This window comes from Pipistrellus hanaki, assembly GCF_964339955.1.
Source record: "Pipistrellus hanaki genome assembly, chromosome: 7".
Classification (NCBI taxonomy): Eukaryota; Metazoa; Chordata; class Mammalia; order Chiroptera; family Vespertilionidae; genus Pipistrellus; species Pipistrellus hanaki.
Genome location: NC_140509.1, coordinates 61,138,894 through 61,159,332, shown reverse-complemented (window position 1 = coordinate 61,159,332; position 20,439 = coordinate 61,138,894). Strand labels below are relative to the sequence as shown.

The window sequence follows — 20,439 nt, the reverse complement described above, 5'->3', positions numbered from 1 at the left end:
CGAACTCCTGGTCAAAGGGAAAATTTGCATATTTAGCCTTTTATTATATAGGCTATACACTGAGTGGCCAGATTATTATGTATTCAGAGATAATAATCTGGCCACTCAGTGAACACTGTCTGACCTTTATAGAACCAGTCTGCCAATCCCTGCTTTCGATGTGTAAGGTACTGGGAAGCCTATAGCTCCTCCCTATGGTAACTTGATCATCAAGACAAATTTTATTTTGAGTGGGCATTTCTATTCCATCGAGCCTGTTGGCTGGAGGAAGAAAGGAAACAGTCATCTGCATGGGAGGCGAAGAGAGTGGCTACGGTGGTGGAAGTGTCTCAGTGATGTGGACTGGAAAGAATGAACAGGGAGGATCACAGAGGAAGAACTGCTGATGGGGAAGAAACAGAAAGAACCTGGAAAAACAGAAAGTGACCTAAAGGCCTTGACCCACCCTCCTTAAAGGAGCTGATGTAGGATGGGCCCTATTTCCAATCCCCTCCTTATAGGTCTATCTACACACCCCCAACAAAATATTAGGTTGCCTTTATAATTACTATCATTAATCAAATACAAACTAGAAAAATTGTTTAGTTATGCTATTTGATTCTTACAGGATGGGTAATTTTATAGATGAATTAACCAAGGCAGAGTTTAAGCAACTTCCCATATGTAATCAAATGGCTGAGCTTGTAGTCAAACTTAGTTTTACCCATCTTGGATTTTCCATCGTGCATTTATTGAAATTTTCCAGTTCTAGAACTTCTCTTAAATGCAGAGGAATGGGACATGAAATTCTGATAAGATTTCATATATATGATATATATATGATTGATTTTTTACAGAGAGGAAGGGAGAGGGATAGGAGCTAGAAACATCGATGAGAGAGACATCGATCAGCTGCCTCCTGCACCCCCCCCCCCCCCAACCAAGGCACATGCCCTTGACCAGAATCGAACCCGGGACCTTTCAGTCCGCAGGCCGACGCTATATCCACTGAGCCAAACCGGTTTCGGCCTGATAAGATTTCTTATGCACTGTGCAAGATCATTGTTTATCACTGAGCGAAGCCTTACTATTTCTACCTTACTAATAATCTAATGCTGTCTAAAGTTTAGCTCTTGGGTAAGGAGGAGGAGAAGGAGGATGGATAGGCAAGATGATGTAAGGAATATGCCTGCATTCTGCACAGATAGTAACACTGATTGAATGCATCTTACCAAGAAAAAGAAAGGAGAGGATTCATTCAATATGAATAGAAACACAGGAAGCTGTTGAAGAATAGACAAAAATGCAGTTCCAAATGGCAGCTGCAAACCTTATCTCTTATATTCCATTGCTACAAAGACCAGTGTAGTCAGCTTTTCTTAGCCAAGTGTGAAGTAGAAGAAAATATAATTTAGTGTTTAGAAAATATGCCTAATTTACCACCAAAGTGATACAATTTGTCCTGAAGTAAGGAATTCTCCATCAGCTTTTTAAAATGATGGTGATTAAGTAGATTACAACATGCATCCAATGTTCTTTTCTTTTCATTATTTGTGGCACCCTGATGAAAAGTAATTATGCTTTGGCGAATTTTCCTCTTAGATGTAATTTGGACCACTTATCTGAGATTCTCAGAAGGGAGCTGACTTGACAACTAAAAGAGAACACCTGTTTCTATCAATGTAAAGGCAGCCTTCCTCTGCCGCTGCTGAGCAATGCACAGCGTTTCCACAACCCGAAATATTGGGGGATATATTAAAGGATTTCCTTTTCCATCCAGCCAACAGAATTAAGAATTAAACAGTATATTTTTATTTTTACACAAGGGAAGAAGAATGGCCATGAATATAAAATAACCAAAGGGGAAGAGGGAGGATTGCAGTGAGCCCTTAACTATGCTGATGCTTAACACACTCAGCTTCTCAGATGCATTTTTTTTTAATCTCTTAATTTGGGATTCTGTTACGTTATTAAATAGATTAAAAAGGAACTGTAGAAAATGTTGTGTATATTTTATTGTTTCCCACACACTCTCTGTGTGCATGAAAATTCTATCCATCTGCTTCTCACTGATATTAAAAGTAGCTGGCTGGTGTGACACTTACAGAAGGAGGATGGTCCCGTAGCTTTATTGAAACACTCAATAATTCCATTTTCTGACTTTAGGACCCATGAAGCTTCAAACATTCTTGTAAGAGGCTTTATTTGTTTCTTTATACTGCTATGACTTTGACTTTTCCATCCTGTTTTAACAAACCTCAAAAAGCATTTTCACAAATACAACTATTTGGGCTCATTGCTTTCTCGAGATGAATATCACAAGGAAAATAAGTACAGTACCAGAGATATGAAATGCAATTTTAGGGATCGACTGAAAGTCAGTTAATGGACTGCAAAGAAATTTGTTTTCCTTTGTCTACTTTGCCATCTCTTTTTGTTTTGCCTTTACTAATTTTCTTGTGGACTCTATTGAATGGAAATGCTGTAACAAGTTATTTGGGTTATCTTTGTGGCACATTATAATTTTGAGCCCTATCCATTTTTGAAAGTATTTGCAAGGCAGAAACGTTTAAAACCTTTCTACTGAAGCATAACACACTTTAAAAAACACATAGAAATATACTGCTCAGTAAACGTTTCACAAAGTGAACATATCTATAGAGCCAGCACCCAAAACCAGAACCAGAACTTCTCCCCGTTTCTGGTCATTACAAGGAGAACCACTGCCTGGACTTGTATCACACAGATTCGTTTTGCCTGTTTGTGCGGGGTAATGAACTTCTGTTATCTTGCTTACCCTACAAGCAGAAACAGAGCATGTAGACAAGGGGGAAACTGCACAAGGCCCTGCAACTCTCAAAGAATGAAGTTTAGACATTTCAACTGATGTGCTTTCCACAACGCTGCCTGTTCTCTCTAAAAGCCTTCCTAATAACCAGTGAAAGCAGAAATCCATATGATATGCTTATGGTTTTGCATATTAATTTCTGACAGTTTCAAACATCAGAATTAAAGGATGCTCCCCCTGAAAGTCTTTATCCAAAGCAGACCTTTGTTGTTATCTTCCCGATCTCCAGGAGCTCCTCATCTAGGCAGGTTAAATGCAGGAAAAGATAGTAAGAGGCACAACAATCCTCCAGCTGATTGTTTTCCACTGAAGCCATAGGACTCAACTATTATTGATATTATATTAGTCAGCATTCTCCAGAAAGAGAGAATTATTAGCAAAGCATTTTTATTGGCAATATATAAATTAAATAGTGAAGGTAAGAGAAGATCCCCTATAGGCAGTGAGTGATAATCTGAGTGTTAGCCTTATGTATCAGCTTGGCTGGCGACAGTACCCAGGTATTTAGTCAATCGTTTTTCTAGATGTTTCTTTGAAGATATTTTTTAGATGAAGTTCATATTAAATCAGAAGTCTTTGGATAAAGTATATTACCCCCATAATGTGGATGGGCCTCACCCAATTAGTTGAAGGCCTAAAAAAAAAAAAAAAAAAAAAAAAGACTGAACTCCAGGAAGAAAAGAAAATTTAGCCAGTAGATAGCCTTCAGACTTGAACTGAGATATTGACTCTTCCCTGGATCTCCAGCCTGAAGGCTTCAGGAAGTTAGGGAGGTTTTCCTGAACTTCAGTCCTCTACTGTCCTCATCTCAGAACTACCTGTATATGGTAGAACTACCAGGTGTGGCCGGCCGGGAGGGACCGATGGAGGTTGGCTCCAGGGTGTCACGCCCAGTCCTGCCCTTCCAGCCACCTTCTAATTAATTTCCTTTCAATGTGCATGAGTCCATTACCAGGCCACCAGCAGTTTGATAACTGGCTACTGAGTTACTAACATTAAAATCAATCTGCTCTGGCCAGGTGGCTCAGTTGATTGGAGCATCTTCTGTACACACACACACACACACACACACACACACACAAAAAAAAAAAAAAAAAAAAAAAAGGTTGTGGGTTTGATCCCCTGTTGGGGCATGTTTGGGAGACAACAAATCAATGTTTCTCTCTCACATTAATCTCTCTCTATCTCTCTCCCTCTCTCTCTCTCTCTAAAAATAAATCAATAAAATCATATCCTTGGTGAGGATAAAAAAGTTTAATAAAGGAATGAATCAAATGAATAGAATTATCACAGACCAAATTCACCTGATTATCACATTAAGAAGAGAAAGTACAAAATATGTTATATTTCAATCTCATATTGTAGCCAGTTAATAAAGTATCAAGCAGAAAATAAAGAAAGGGGAAGGACAGTAAGATAGGGAAAGATGACAGGAAAAGCCAGAGGGAGCTTAAGCAGTAGCCATGGAAACAGAGGCATAGTGGAAAACAGTAAAACAAAGTGGGGTGGGGGCCACCAAGAGAAATAGTCTGGAAGTATAGGGGAAAAGTAGAAAAAAAGGAGAGGTGGCAAAGAATAAGAGCAAAACCTGATAAAGGTGCATTTGTAGGTAAAGTTTTATACATGCCATTGCATCATTTGTAGTTCATGAATTTCCAGGTTTAAACTTCTCATTACTCATCTTTGAAATGTAAATTAGCTGATTAATTACTGTTCACAGTTTTGGGTGGTTTTTTTGTTTTGTTTTGTTTTGTTTTTTGTTTTTTCCTATTTCTAATTTTTCCTTGTCATAGTGGTAGCAGTCAGGACAAATCTTATTATTATACTAGAGGACTGGTGCAGGAATTTGTGCACTAGTGGGATCCCTTGGCCTGGCCTGCGGGATCGGGCTCACCAACATCCCCTGAGAAGACCCAGATTGCAAGAGGGCACAGGACGGGCTGAGGGACCCTACCAGAGCACAATCCAGGCCGGGAGGTATGCAGGAGGTTGGCCAGCCAGGGAGGAACTGAGGGAGGGTTCCAGGGCATGTCTGGCCCATCTTAGTCCCAATTGGACAAACCCCAGCAGCAAGCTAACCTATGGGTCACAGCGTCTGCCCCCTGGTGGTCAGTGCACATCATAGCAAGCAGTTGAGCGTATCATTAGCATATTATACTTTGATGGTTGAATGGATGACCAGACAACCAGACACTTAGTATATTAGGCTTTTATTATATAAGATTCCTCAGGCAGAAGAGAGATCCTGCCCCTCAGCTCTATCCTGGGAATTTCCACTTCTTGTCTAAATCCTTTCAAAAGTGAAGAACATTTTTGCCATATAATTTCATTATTATTTCAGTTGAGAAATTTAACAGTACTTCCAAATTCTGTTTCTTAATTTGTTTTTTCAAGTAGAGAATAATATTAAATGATCTTATGAAAAAGGTATTTTGAAGCTTTATGTGCTAATGTTCAAATCCATTTCTATATTCAGTTAATTACACATATTTCCAGTATCTCTTATACCATTTTTATTATCTTTTTTACTCCACCTTGACTAAAGTAACAATATCTAGTTTAAATACCCTGGATTAAAGGATAACTTTAGAAACCCCATCAACTGTCAATAGCCATTATTCTGGCTAAGGACCATTGACCAATGCATTGTTGAGGTCTCAGAATGGTTCTTTCACTTTCACTGCATCCCTGGGTTTTTTTTCCTTCAAAAAGATCTAATGTAATAAAAATATCACCTACAAGCACTGAGATACACAATAGTTCCTATTGCACATCTCTGCTAACATCAGAAACAAAAGATTGTTCAGAAGGAAATTTCTAGGGACAGAGCAGGCTTAAAAGGAAAAAGGATTTTTTAAAAAATCCATGTTAAATCCTGCTATCACAGAACAGCTAAACAAAAACTAGCCAAGTCCATAAAAGAAGTCTATATTCCTTCATCCTTCCCACTTTCTTCTGACTTTCCTCCTTTTTCCTTCCTTTCTACCTTTTCTAGGTTCTGACTAAGCAACAACTGTAAACATATAAGTAGCTTTATAGATACAGACATATTTCACTGTGAACAATAAAATGGCTCCTGTTAATTTATATATACCTACTATTTTTGTAGCAAATTGACCCTGTTCTCATCAACTTGATCATTTTGAGATATTTATTTTTCAATCTTGATTGATCATTAATTTCAGCTTTTGGTTTCTCTTCCCTCCTAAAACTAGACCAAAAAACAAAAATAAAAAGGTTGAAATCAACCCTCAAATGTTTGGGGAAGTCACCATTTAAATAAATTCTTTGGTGACTTCCAACTTAATGCAAATATGTCTCTTTGAGCTTTAGGACTTTATACATTAAGTTTCCACAATGAGGAGTCACACCTGATGCCGCTAAGCTGGAGCAGCAGTAGAAAAAAAAAGAGAAAGAAAGAAACATAATGTGGTTTGCATTGAAAGTTCCTTTCATAAAACGCCTTTCTCTAACACCAACACGCCTGTTCATAATGACAAATGCAATAAGCAAGTCTGAGAGGAGGGCGTAGCCATGGAAATGTCAGCAGCTAAATTAAGGAGATTAATAATAATTATCTCAGAAAAGCAAAACAGCCAAACAGGGGAGTCTTTTGAAAGAAAGCGATGTTTGGACAGGATCTGCAATCTAGGGAAAGGGGAACTGAGACAAGCAGTCAATACGATCGTTCAAGATTATGAGATGGGAGGGATAACAAGGCACGTTAAACTACTAGGCAAAAGCCTGAATAAATATCACTTTTCGAAAAATGGCATGAAAGCGCTAGGAGAGGGGAAAAAGGTTTCTGGTTCTTCTTATAATTAACTGAACTTCTCTAGACTTATATAAACTATACAAACTTGAAACTTTGATTGGTAAAAATAAGTAGGATTCTTTTTGTCATTTATTGGTGTCCAGATGTGTGTTTTGATCAGAAGTTGATGATAAAAGTCTGTGGTATAAGAAAATGGAGGCCTATCTTATGAGGAAAAATAGAGGCATGCGGAGAATTGGGGATGGCAGTATCTTGGTAGTTTTGCTTCCCATTTTGCTTCTCTAAAAATATGAGGGAATTCTGTGCATGTAAGATTCCTCTTCTCTCATAGTCAGAAGTGGCTGAGGGTTATAAAGCAATATAATGGTTCTACTTACTCAATATAATCATTGTGCAACATCTAAAATCAACTTACTACTTTCCTTATCCCAGATCCTAGAGACCTATCCTAGCACTCTGTCAAACACATTATGTGGCCTGTGAGTAAAATACAATTCCTTTATTATAAAATGAAGGGACTGTATGTGTAGATGTTATCCATATATATGTGTGTGTGTGTGTGTGTGTGTGTGTGTGTGTGTGTTCTGCGTATATGTTTCTCTGTGTTGATTTAACCAATATTTTTTAGAGTAATGTTTACACATGCTAATCAATTAAGCTAATATTTTCACATCTACTGATTCACTTAGGAACAAAAGTCTACATGACATTAAGAGAGAAAAATTAAAAGGACTTAGAAAAAGAAAAATAGGAAAAGCATTTTACAACTCATCAAAGCATGAAAATAAATATCTTGCTTTTCCAAAGCAATTCTGTGAAAAGTCAAAATAAGGCCTTTATGATAGAGAAATAGTCAACAGCAAATTTGATTCTCATGTATAGCGATAAATATATGTATTTTAATTACTGTTTCCTAATTGATCCATCCCCCATGGGTTTCATAATCCTTCCAGTTAGTTCAGCCACAGATGAGACTATGTTCTAGGAAATGAGTTCTTTTAAGCCAATTTACATGGTCACAATCAATTACTGACAAAGTGACATAAATATACCAACCCTCTGAAAACAGACGGAAGCATTCCCTAATGTATCCAAGATCAGGGGGTCTATTAATGTACTAAATAGACCCCCTGATCTTCCTGAAGCGGACCTTCTGCCATAGTGACTAGAAAAATACGACCTAAAATTTGTAACCTAATAAGACTACATTTTAGCGTGTTACTTAGACTTCCTTATGCTCTTGCAAAAGTGACACTGAAAACTACAGAAAAAGCCTATCTCAGCTTGTCAAAAATATTCTGTCTGTCTTCTGTATTCATTTAATGTGTGAGAATAATCTTCTTTGGTTGCCATGGCCACTGTAATATTGGAATTGGAAGAGTCTTGTAAAAATTAAAATTCATGAGTCAGTATATTTATGTTCCATTAGTTACCCAATCTATATATCTCGCACAGATCTTAGCCTCCTCTGTATTCTTACTGTTGTTAATATACAAGATAGCTCAGAAGCCAGCTATTCCCTTTTTATCAGTACTGATTCCACAACAGCACTGTCAGCTAAAACTGTGTTCCCCATGCACTTTAGCAGAGATGTTTTAAATGACTCCTAAGAAATAAGAATTAAAGGATGTTTTCATTAGCCCATATTACTGTTAGGATTCTAATACCTATCACCAACATTTTTATATGATGTTAAAAATAAATCATCTCAGTATAATTTCATAGAAAATTAAATAGACTCTATTTTAATATACTTAAAGGTTTCATATAACATATTCTAATCATAAGAAAAAGAGGATATTCACCAATTACCTTGATATTATAAAATATGAACAGCATTATTTATATAGGTAAGGAAACTCCAAGGAATCTCAGTTAATACTCAATAAAAATTGTTGGTCAATCAGAACTCAAAAAAGGACTGTGTTGTTTTCCTTTCCTACATGAGCATGAACAATTATAATCTTGGCTTTAATGTTTAGTAAAACTTCAGTCATTCAATCAGATGTAATAACCATTTTAAAGTAGATTCTTCCTTTGCTCAATCATGTCCTCACTGTGATCTACATTAGCAGGAAATGCAATGCGGTGAGTAGCACACAGAATTTTATGGCTATTCTCTATTGACTCCAAAAGAGACTTTTTGTAAAAACTTGTTTATAAATGTGAGCAATATAAAAATTGCTCATTATATGAGAAACACACACATACTCATTAAAGATTATTTGTATATTTGGCTATAATATATGTATTTCCAAACACAGCCTCTGTAAAATTGAACTGAAAGTATGTTCAGGGCTACAAAAAAAAAAAGGAGGGTAAGTTCCATCTAGAAACATCACTAGATAGCAGGCATTTGTTCCCTAGAACTGAAACCGGAGACACTGATATGAAGTACAGTTGCTGTTAGGCCTATATATAATATAGTGGCAAAATATCACATAAGCCTTTGGTTTTTAAATTAATTTTAATCTTGATTATTTCCAGAACTGCCCTTTAGAAATCATTTAGTTCAACCAGCAAATCAGGAAAGTGAAATCTAGAACTATTACAGGTTTGTCCGAAGGTTACCCAGCAGTAAGTGAGAGAGCTGGGCTGGTACCCAAGGTCCTCATTCACTCTCCAAAATGATTAATTTCATTCATTTCGGTGCTAAATAAAACAGTATTTTAAAATGTGCAAAATTATTGCTCAGGTGTTTAAAATGAGTTTGAGTGTTGAAAACTACTGTATACCTTTTCTTTATAAGACAAAGGGGCTGCAAAGTTTAAGCATGTTTTTATAAGACATTTTCCAGCTTTCACATTTATAAACAGTATAAAGAGTGATGTTTATAAAGTCTAATTTGTCTCTTGAAATGAGCGTAATAGGCAATGTCTTTTCAAGATACAAAAATTACAGTTCCTTTCCACTAATGTCTCATTTAATTCATTATCTTTGCCTTTAAAGCAAACATTCATTTTTTTACATAAAGAAAAATCTATTGAAGAGGAAGATGTAGTTTGGTACTAAGTACAAACTTTCCCTCCCCAGCCTGAATATGGAGGTGCACTTTGATTTTTAAAATCTCATGCTAGCATGGTAGAATCCTACCTGTATCAGAGGAACAGAACAGATGCTAAATATGAGAAATAAAGAATGGACTTAAATTTACTGAGCTACTATGACCAAGTTTTATGTTAGGCACTTTAAATACTTTATTTCACTTTTATTGTAGACAAATTGATTTCACACTTCTATTGACTTCTCTAAATTCCTTTAAAGCAAGAATAGAGTGATTTAAAAAAAAACAAAAACAAATTATACACATAAAACCACAAGACAGAACATGAAAAAAGATGACAACATTAAAATTGTGGAAACTGTAAAGCAACTAGTTGATTGCTGAATAATTTAGCAGAAAAAAAACTAAATCCTAAGGCCAGTAGCAAAGAAAGCTGGCAATGGACTGGAATTACACTACAGAATTCTCAGCAGGCTCAGAAACTGGTATCATCAGGTACTTCTAGATTAAGGTGAAAGTAGCCAAAACTGGTTTGGCTCAATGGATAGAGCGTCGGCTTGGGGACTGAAGGGTCCCGGGTTCGATTCCGGTCAAGGGCATGTACCTTGGTTGCGGGCATATCCCCAGTAAGGGGTGTGCAAGAGGCAGCTGATCAATGACTCTCTCTCATTGATGTTTCTAACTCTCTATCTCTCTCCCTTCCTCTCTGTAAAAAGTCAATAAAATATATATTTTTTTAAAAAATATTTAGATTAAGGTGAAAGTAATAGAACTGGCTGAAAGTTTTTTTAAGAGGCAGCCAGCTCTCAGAGTCATTTTCCCACCCTCTTCCACCGGGAAACGTTCCCTTTCCATTCCTGACAAAAACTAGAGATTTATATTCTGGGGAAGGGTAAACAAGTCTCTGGACGGGGGGGACACTCAAGAGAATTAAAAGAGCACTTAGAATATAAAGAATGCTATTGGAAGTAAAAAAAAAACACACAACTAAATAGCAGAGTTGGATGATAAAGTTAAGAAATCTGTTAGAAAAGAATAGACAAAGATATGCAAAATATAAAACACCCAGGCCAGGCCAGCCCTAGCCAGTTTGGCTCAGTGGATACAGTGTCTGTCTGCGAACCAAAGGGTCCCGGGTTTGATTCTGGTCAAGGTCACGTATCTCGATTGCAGGCTCCTCCCCGGCCCAGGTCCTGGTCAGGGCTTGTGCAGGAGGCAACCAATTGATGTGTTTCTCTCACATCGATGTTTCTCTCTGTCTTTCCCTCTCTCTTCCACTCTCCCTAAAAATCAATGGAAAAATATCCTCAGGTGAGGATTAAAAAAAAAAAAAAAAAAAAAAAACAAAAACACCTAGGCCAGGGTTCCAATATCTGAATAATAGGAGTTCAAAAAAAAAAAAAAAAAAAAAGATTTAGGCATCTGTGAACAGTTTAGGGTGTTAAATAGTATTTACACTGGAATACCAATAAACATGTGAAATACTGATCTTCTCAAAATTGTGCCATAACTAAATTGGGAGGATTGAATAATACAAGGGATGTACGTGATTCAGGGGAGGAGGGAAAGAAAAAAAAGAGCCAAAACTTTATATTTCCTTGTACAAATTTGGAGGGGGAGGGGTAAAAGTGACCCCAAAATGTAAAGCAATAAAACCAGAAAGTGAAAATCATTTTTTAAAATTCTATAATGGGATGTAAACCCATAAAATCCAACATCCTCTCAGGAGTATCTTTATTGACAGAATAAAGACAATAAAAGGAAAAAATAATTAAATAGAAGAAAATCTCTAGAGCAATAGTCGCCAACCTTTCGGACCTCGCGGACCACTGCCCTAGAGCCTAAGACATGACTTTTCAGATAAAAGGGTTCAGCAAAAGTGGTTCAGGATAAATGAAAAACACACCATAAACACATCCTCATTAAATCTGAACATTTCGCCGGGACCGGTTTGGCTCAATGGATAGAGCGTCGGCTTGGGGACTGAAGGGTCCCGGGTTCGATTCCGGTCAAGGGCATGTACCTTGGTTGCGGGCAGATCCCCAGTAGGGGGTGTGCAAGAGGCAGCTGATCGATGACTCTCTCACATCGATGTTTCTAACTTTCTATCTCTCTCCCTTCCTCTCTGTACAAAATCAATAAAATATATTTAAAAAAAAAAAAAAATCTGAACATTTCCACAGGTGCTCCTTCTCATTGTCTTCTCTGGATCCTCCTCTTCTCCTTGATCTCTAAATTGTGTGGATCCAAAGGCCTATTTTCACTACTTCTCTTGTATTCCACACCCAAATGCTAAATGATCTCATCTAGTCTCATCACTTTGAGCGTCATTTATTTTATCTCTCCATTTCTAACCTCTCCCCAAAGCTTCACACATCAAATGGATTTCCTTTCTGCAATCTAACATACATTTCAAAGGTAATATACCTAAAATAGAATTTTTCTCTCAAGCCCTATTTTAGATTGTTCATCTCCTACTGTTCCCCATCTCAGGAAACAGCAACACCATTAATCCAGTTACTCGGGCCATAAAGCCATGAGTCATGCTTTACCACTGACTTCCTCATGCTTTGCCTTCTATCCATCTGCAAGGCCAAGATCTAGCATAAATTTGCAAGAAAGGTGTGTCCAAGAAGATTATCAATTTCCTAACACTAGGGTATTCCCCTCCCTCCTATCCCTCATAGCTCTTTTAGTATTGATTCTCTCTCTCACTCAAAGCAATACAATTTTTAAGAACATGAGAATGCATCTTTTTGTCTATGGTACAAGCACTCCATGTTCTACTGTAAATAATATATATGTAGTATTTTATATGCTGGATATTGGTTTGAAATTTGAAATCATCAAAGTATTGCATACTTACTTCTTTATCCAAATGAAATGTAAATTCTATCTAAATGAAATGTAAAACCTTGAAAATGTAAAAGTAATAAAAAAAGAACTGAACAGGTGAAAGTAGCTGTGGCGGGAAATAGAGGGGCAATACATTTCTGATATTACACAGTAGAAAATCCAGAGGCACTATCATAAATTTATGGCTCAAGAAACAGAATTTGTATGAACTTAAATAACAAAATTTTTTAAATGAGTCTGATAGGATTGGGAATGGGAAGAGAAAACAAGTATATAAGATTTACATTTGTCAAAAGTCACAAAGGGAATCAGTAGCAATTTTTAAATATATTTTTACTGATTTCAGAGAGGAGGAGAGAAGGCGAGATAGAAACAACAATGATGAGAGAGAATCACTTATGGGCTGCCTCCTGGATGCCCCACACTGAGGATTGAGCCCACAACCTAGGCATATGCCCTGACCAATAACCGAGCCATGACCTCCTAGTTCGTAGGACACCACCAGAATTGAGCCATGCCAGTTAGATAGCAATTTTTAAATTGATACATTAACAAATAAAGTATATGCACATTATTTAAGACTTGGATTTAAACCTCCAACAAAACTAATCATAACTTGGTAAATATAGCTATTTATGACAAGTGGGAATAAAGAAAAATGTTGTAAGCCTTACTTGTGATTTAGTATCCTCTTGTGTTTGAAATTTTAATAGGACATATATTGCAGGTATAATAAAAATATAAAAGTGAATATATTAATCAATAATAGATCAAATGATTATATCCAATCTAGTTTTATGTCTAAATTTTCCATGTTTATTTAAATAAGATTTTTAAGAAGATTCCCATTTTTGTTTCCCTATTGGTTGGTAGCACAAAAGATATAAATACTGATCAAGGGTATTTTTATCCAGTTTTTATTTTTAATCCACTAAGTACAAAGATTGCTGAACTACTGTCTGGTCAAAATATATTGACACTAGGGTATGAACTTAATGAAGAATTTGAGATCACACAGTGATTCACTGTAATCCATCCCCTCAAGGAATTGCAGGCCTATGTACCCCTCTGAAGGGAGACGCTGCCATTTCAAATGCTGTAAATACTTCCATTGTCCTAATGCTACCTCTTGCCCTAGTTCTATGCTTATAAACATGGCACTATTTTTACCTTGAATAATGCATGGCTTGGTGGCCTGCAATATTAAAATAGAAGTCTGTTGTGTGCTTCATCTCATTGGTGTGCCCGGTGGCCTCAATCCAGTGTCCTATTGGAACATGATAAACACCATCCACCACATTGTTTTCATCATAAGTACAGCAACGGTCGTGGTGTGGCCCATTGCCTGGAACAAGAAAGAACAGATAGAACAATTCCAGCCAATTTCTGCTTAAACAGTCACAAAGCAGCTGACATAAAATTAATAATAAGTAATAACAAATATAAAGCTATATAATCTACACATTTCAGTATTAAAACATAGGCTAGAGCAAGAGGGAAAAGAGGAGAAATTTGTAAGAAGCTGGTGATGAATACCATAGAGTTCTGTGTTCCCTTTGAGCATACTAACTCTTTTAGAATTTCTTGGTACACTTGTTGCGTTAGAGCCTCTTGGAATGAATTATTCTGCAGCCTGATAAGCTGCTGAAGAGTTCTTAAAGCCATTAACGTCTCTGTAGTACATGCTTTTAATGTTCTGGTATACAAATTCATGCTCAGAATCACTGATTTAGTGTTTTAGTATCAGCTCAAAAAAAAAATTCTAAAAATAAATACATCATTTCGCTTAGGATAATGCACTCCAGGTCAGTCAGAGAAAGATAAATATCATATAATCTCACTTATTTGAGGAATATAATGAACAACATAAACTGATGAACAAAAATAGATTCAGAGACACAGAAGCATCGAACAGACCTCAGATGGAAGATGGTGTCTGTGTGTGTGTGTGTGTGTGTGTGTGTGTGTGTGTGACCAACCAAAGGACTTGTATGCATGCATATAAGCATAACCCATGGACACAGATAGTAAAGGGGTAAGGGCATGTACTGGGGGGTGAGAATGGCTGGGAAGAAGTCAATGGGGAAAAAAGAGACATATGTAATACTTTAAACAATAAAGAATTTTTAAATAAATAAATAAATGCATTAATAAATAATTAAACAAATTATCACATCCAATCTAGCTAGCACGTACCAAGTTGGTATCATTTTCAGATGGGGAAAGTAAGTTTTACAGAGATTAACTGGCTTGTCCAAGTTAATTCACAGAACTAGTAAATGCAGAGCTATTAGTAACCTGATGCCTCTAGTCTCCACCTTCCCAGTACCTGACAGCTTCATGCTGTTTTCTGCCTACCTCACAAGCACCACACACACCATCCTCCTCCCAGGGAGTGGAGCAAAAGAGGCAGAGAAGGAAGACTATGTTCCAGAAACACCATCTACCCAGTATCAAAGACACTAGTAAACAGATCACTTCAATGAAAATTATAAATCATACAAATTTTTCTTAGCACTTTATGTAACCACCCCATTGGACGTCATTCCTTTCCTTAAATTACCTAATTTCTATAATTTGTCATTAATTAAAAACATAAGCAAAATAAAAATAGGAGTAAGTCACATGTGTTATGTCTATAACATTTTGACTCATTTGTACCTTGCTCTGTCTTATAAAATATTTAATCTATAGCTATTTGGCATAAAAATCTCAAAAAAAAATTTCTTAAGTCATTGGGCAACTCTTTAAGGATATAATTCCCTTCCATCAGATAGAAGGTAAGGATTGCTTCCTTAATAAATCATCACTGATCTTCCTGGATAAGATGCCTCTTTTGCTCTTGATAGCTGCAAGGTACTATACCAACTGCCCTATCAACCTGGATATTTAATATATGAAAACAAAACTATACCAGCAATCTCACTTCCAGAAATATATCTAAAAGAAATATGAACAAAAGGAAGATATATACAGATATATGTGTATGTGGCAATACTATTTTAATAGCAAATAATGGAGCCTACACAAGTTCATTTACACATTCTTCCACAAATATTTGAGTGCCAACTACATGACAGGCGCTGTGCACTAAGTCATGCTAAAGATTTAGGTATTTACCATAAAAGCAATTAAACAAAATATCTTAAGCAAGCAGGTGACATGACAAAGTTTGTACTTTGTAAAACTCTCTCTGGTTTCAGAGTAAAAAATTGATTCAAGCACTCTAGGACTAGAAGCAGAAAATCCATGGTAGGAGACGAGGAAAGCCTGGAGGGAGAAAGGGAAAGGAATGGGCAGATTCAGGAGGAAAACACCACACAGCTTGGTGATTCATTAGACATGGAAGGTGAAGGAGGAAGGGAACCAATACATATTTAACTCAACACCTAGGAGAGGTTGGAAGGGAAGCTTACTGGTCTGGCTTGGCACCCTAGGCTTGTAGTGCTGTTTAGGTATCCCAAAGAGAATGTGAAGTAGAGAGTTGGAGTCCATGATTTGAATGGACCAGAGGTCCAAACTAGGAAAATGAATGTATGATGCATCTGAACACAATGGCAATGGAAACAAGGATGTAGTGTGAGTCACAAAGAAACACAATATTGATTGAGAAGGAAAGCATTCTAAAACTGTATTTGGAGATAGGGCCTTAGATAATTAAGGTTAAATGAGATCACAATAGGGGGCCCGTAGGTACCAGTGTCCTTATAAGAATGGGAAGACACCCCAGAGATCTCTCTCCATGCAGCTATAGAAGAAAGGCCACGAGACAACACAGGAGTGTGAAGCCATCAGCAAGGCCAGGAACAGAGTCCTCACCAGAAACCAAATCTGCTGGCCCTCTGATCTGGGACTTTCTGGTCAAGAACTGTGAGAAAGTACATTTCTGTCATTTAAGCCCCCCTCCCTCCCAGTCTATGGTATTTCATTATAGCTGCTCAAGCAGGTTAATACCCTCATGTATGTGAAATATTCTAGAATTTAATCCAGTTAATAACCAAATATTATATCCAGTTCTGTAGCAAACTGAGATAGATAAATAAAATTTAAAACCTGATTCCAACAATGAATGGACCATTGGTGTTCAGACAAAGATTACACAAATCAATAAGTAAATGAAACAACAACAAACTAAATGATGACATAACTTTAATTATATGATAAAATACTTTTACATTAACAGATCTCTCAAAGATTGCAAATAGGCTTCATCTCAGCGGTGTTTTAAATGTACAATAGTATACTGAGATATATTTACAGGAGCAATCGCCTCACTAAGAAAGAGAGCTGATAGATTTGTGGTGTGGACACTAATATAGAAGACTGAAAATGGAGATGGTTGTTGCTGTATGAGTTAGAATTACTGAGAAAGGGTTTGTGATAGATAATGGGCTGGGTCACAAGCTGAGACTGACAACAGGGTATGTGATAGGTACATTAACAAAGGCATAGAATGTATGAATGTGATCCAATGCAGGAAATAGATAATAAGAAGAAATAAAGTTTATTTCACTGGGTAGCGTAACCACATAATATGGACTCATAGGAGAGCCATATAACTTATCAAATTCTAATTCAAGTACTGCAAAATAAATGGATTTCATAAATAGGAAAAGCAGAGAACAGAATTACCACTTCTTTAACCATGATTTAAGCAGTCAGATTTTTTTTTAATGAAGAGGATTTATATTAATTAGTGATTCATGGGAAGCATCTCAAAGATTGAAGATTCTCTTTAAAAGCATTCTAAACAATGGCATTACCAGGCAATTATGCTTCCATTTAAAATTGAATACAATAAAAGAGCTCTCCTTCTTTTATCATTTTTAGAGAAAATCTGAAACTTAAATTGTTCTTAATAGGCTAAACTCAAAGCACTAGACTGAATTATTAATAATTCATTCAGTGTGATAATGGAGAGTGAGGCCAAAGATCTGACCACCTGATTTGAAATGATCAAATCCTCTGGTAGCTAATTATGCCATGATTCAGGAGATTAACAAGAAGATCAGCATATTAAAATATTCCATCTCTGCATAATTGGACATATTTGCTGGATACATTTACTTGCTGTGTCCCATGAGAGATGTTTATATTCATGTGTTCAATAAATTTTATTTAACTGCTCTAATAATTTTAATGTTGATCCTCCTACTCTCGCTTAAACAATTTCATAGTAGTGTCTAGACTTTTATTATTGTTAAATTAACAGGTCATTTTTTTTCTCTCCACAGCACTCCCAGAATTGACTAAAAATTTGATTGTGTTTCATTGTCCGAACACAAATCCAAGTCACACTATAAAAACAGAGGAAGTATTTATATTGGTATGAGACTCACTGTATAAATTCCTCTAACCAGATTTTACTACTTCATTGACATACTTTGAATCTTAAGACAAAAACTCCCATGTCACCCGTCTTTGTAAACTTCAAGTCAAATAATGCTGAGGCAGAAGGTGCTACCTTCCCTAATTGCTATATCTTGAGTGTTCAGCATTTAGATGCAAAGAAATCAGAATAATCTTATTCATCCCAGGAACCCTGAAGGCCACTGAGGATTATTATACACTTAACTTCCTTCATCCTACCCCAACTAGCCCAGCAGACAGGCATTTTTGCAGTTTCCTAGTAAGTAAACGTTTTGGCATGAAAATCTATCTTCCATTAAGATTTTTTAGAATGTGGACTAAATGGTTTAAGGAAATATTCCTTTGAACTGGTCTAGTTGTGATGTGAAATCCATCTCTGATGGCTTTATGCTATGGTTTCTTCCATGACAAAAATATGTTATGGACATAATAGAGACCCAGCTGACAGGCATGTAGGCACTGCTCTAGTTATTGAAAAGAAATGAAATGTCCAACTGATTGAGAGAATAGAGTGGTCAAATATAATTTTTAAAGACTACATTTTGTTTAGAAATTGATGTGACAGATAATTTTAAACCCTTTCAATAAGACAATATAACCTGTAAAAAAACAAAATAGGGTGAATTAAGGAGATTATCTTAAAACTTACCATAGCCATGTATAAGAAAGAGCTGAAGAAGGATTTTGCTTCTCTTAGGATTATGTCTGGCTGTGAGCAACAGAAAATCTAACAGCAACTTAACAACTACAGGACTCTCACATAACAAGAGGGGCAAAGCCAGGTAGCACACTGGTACCTGGTGAGATACCAAGTGCTTTATAAATGTCAGCTTTGCCATTCCCCACACATTGACTTTGTTGTCACACCTGTCACCTCACATTCAGGGGGTGACAAGTCCTACCCATGGAGAAAGGTGAAGAGTCTCTGTTCCTTTTCACGAGAGAAGTGAAAACTTTCCTGGGAGCCTCACCCAAAAGACTTCTTAATGCTCATTTAGCCAGAACTACGTGACATAGCCATCCTTAGTCCAATGGCCAGCCAAGGAGTAAGATGACCACACCAGTTAGAGCAAAAATGATTCATCTCGCCTCTACCGAAACCAATCAGGATTGTTAGCCTGGAAAGTGGGGAGAAACAAATGCTAATTAGGTCACTGATGGCAACTGTGCTATACATCTGAACACATCATCTTTCTCCAGCAAATCATTTTGGAAGATAAACCACATTTCTTTAGATACTACATGTCTCTACCTGATTTAATTCAAAAGTACCCCATGTACTAAATTTTTCATTGTAAATTATCTTGTTTAAATCAACAGTAAAACTAAAAGGATTTTAATATATTTTTAAAATTAAAAAATGCCAGAGAGGGGAGTTATTTGTCTAGCAGCACTTGATTATGTTTGGCTATACCGTCTTTGCTGTAAGACAGCATTTCTTCTATTTCTGGCTTTAAACCTCTGCAAATCCCTCCTCTTCCAGTTTTCCTGCAGTCTCTGCCCCGCAGTCATGGCTTATAACCTTATCTTTCCTCTAACTGGCTCTGTCCTCACTGAACAACCTCACTTCACTCTTCATTCTGCACTGCGATTTGGCATCTGCCTTCAACACTCCACTGGGAGGAAAAAAAAAAAAAAAAAGAAAAAGAAAAAAAGAAAAAAAAAAAACTTTAAATGAACTCATCCCGTCAGGTTCGTTTTCCATCTTCCTTTACCTGCCTTCAGCATTTAGCGATAGTGACCTCTCCCTGTTGAAACTCTCCTCTGTTGGTTCCATAATTTTCTTCTCCTGGAAGGCACTATATTACAGGGGTTACATGCATGGGTTCAACATTCAGACTCAAACTCCATCCCAATCTACACTATTTACTGCTGGTAAACAGTAGTGAGAGTCACTTAAGCAACCTGTGTCTCTGTTTTCTCATGTGTGATAAAGGGATCATAATACTGCTATCTATCTCATAGAGCTGTGAGTGAATTCGCTTAGATAATCCATTTAAAGGATTAAGCATGGTTGGTCTTCAATAACAACGTAACAACTCCTAGCTACTATTTTCTTAGATGTTTTCCAGTCCTTCTAATGTGCTTGCAAATCTGCACGCTGACTTGCAAAACAAGTAAACCACTAAAAGAGGTCAAATTGTTTTCAACAACAGCTTTGTTCAGACCTATATGTTTCAAGACAAGACCACACTAACAGTTACTTCACATGGGTTCATGGGCTCCAAAGATAAGTCCACTGGTTTTTCCAATAATTCACCTGGTCTACAAATTCTGACCAATCTCTGCCCAAACTCTGCTAACTTCTCCCTAAAACCAAAACTAATTGGAACTCCAAAATATTTTCCCTCTGAATTATTCTCAAGATAATTTTTCTAGTTCTCTATTTTTATAATATAATTTGTTCATGCAAATACAAGACAACTTATTAATTTCTTCTTGTCAGTTTATTCTTATCTTTGGGGGACTTAATATTTTGCATATTGCTTCTCAGAAACAAAATAACAACTATCTCTACCAGTTTTCTCTTACAAGCAAATTTGATAAGCAAGCCTCTTAAATCGCTAATAAAAAGATCTATCAGGAAAGTACATAGACCATCAAGTT

The 20,439-nt window shown here is 36.6% G+C and overlaps 1 protein-coding gene across 4 annotated transcripts in view; it reads right to left on the bottom strand.

The window, feature by feature from the left end:
• EPM2A (EPM2A glucan phosphatase, laforin) overlaps window positions 1-20,439 on the bottom strand; it is a 98,260-nt gene that overhangs the window by 21,809 nt on the left and 56,012 nt on the right. For 3 of the 4 annotated variants that reach the window (XM_084889307.1, XM_084889308.1, XM_084889305.1), the window contains exon 2: window positions 13,633-13,807. The exons of the other annotated variant lie outside the window; for it this stretch is intronic. In XM_084889307.1, coding sequence (XP_084745433.1) covers window positions 13,633-13,694 — 62 coding nt within the window. In that variant the 5' untranslated portion in view covers window positions 13,695-13,807. The remainder of the gene's footprint in view (window positions 1-13,632; window positions 13,808-20,439) is intronic. 4 annotated transcript variants of the gene reach the window in all.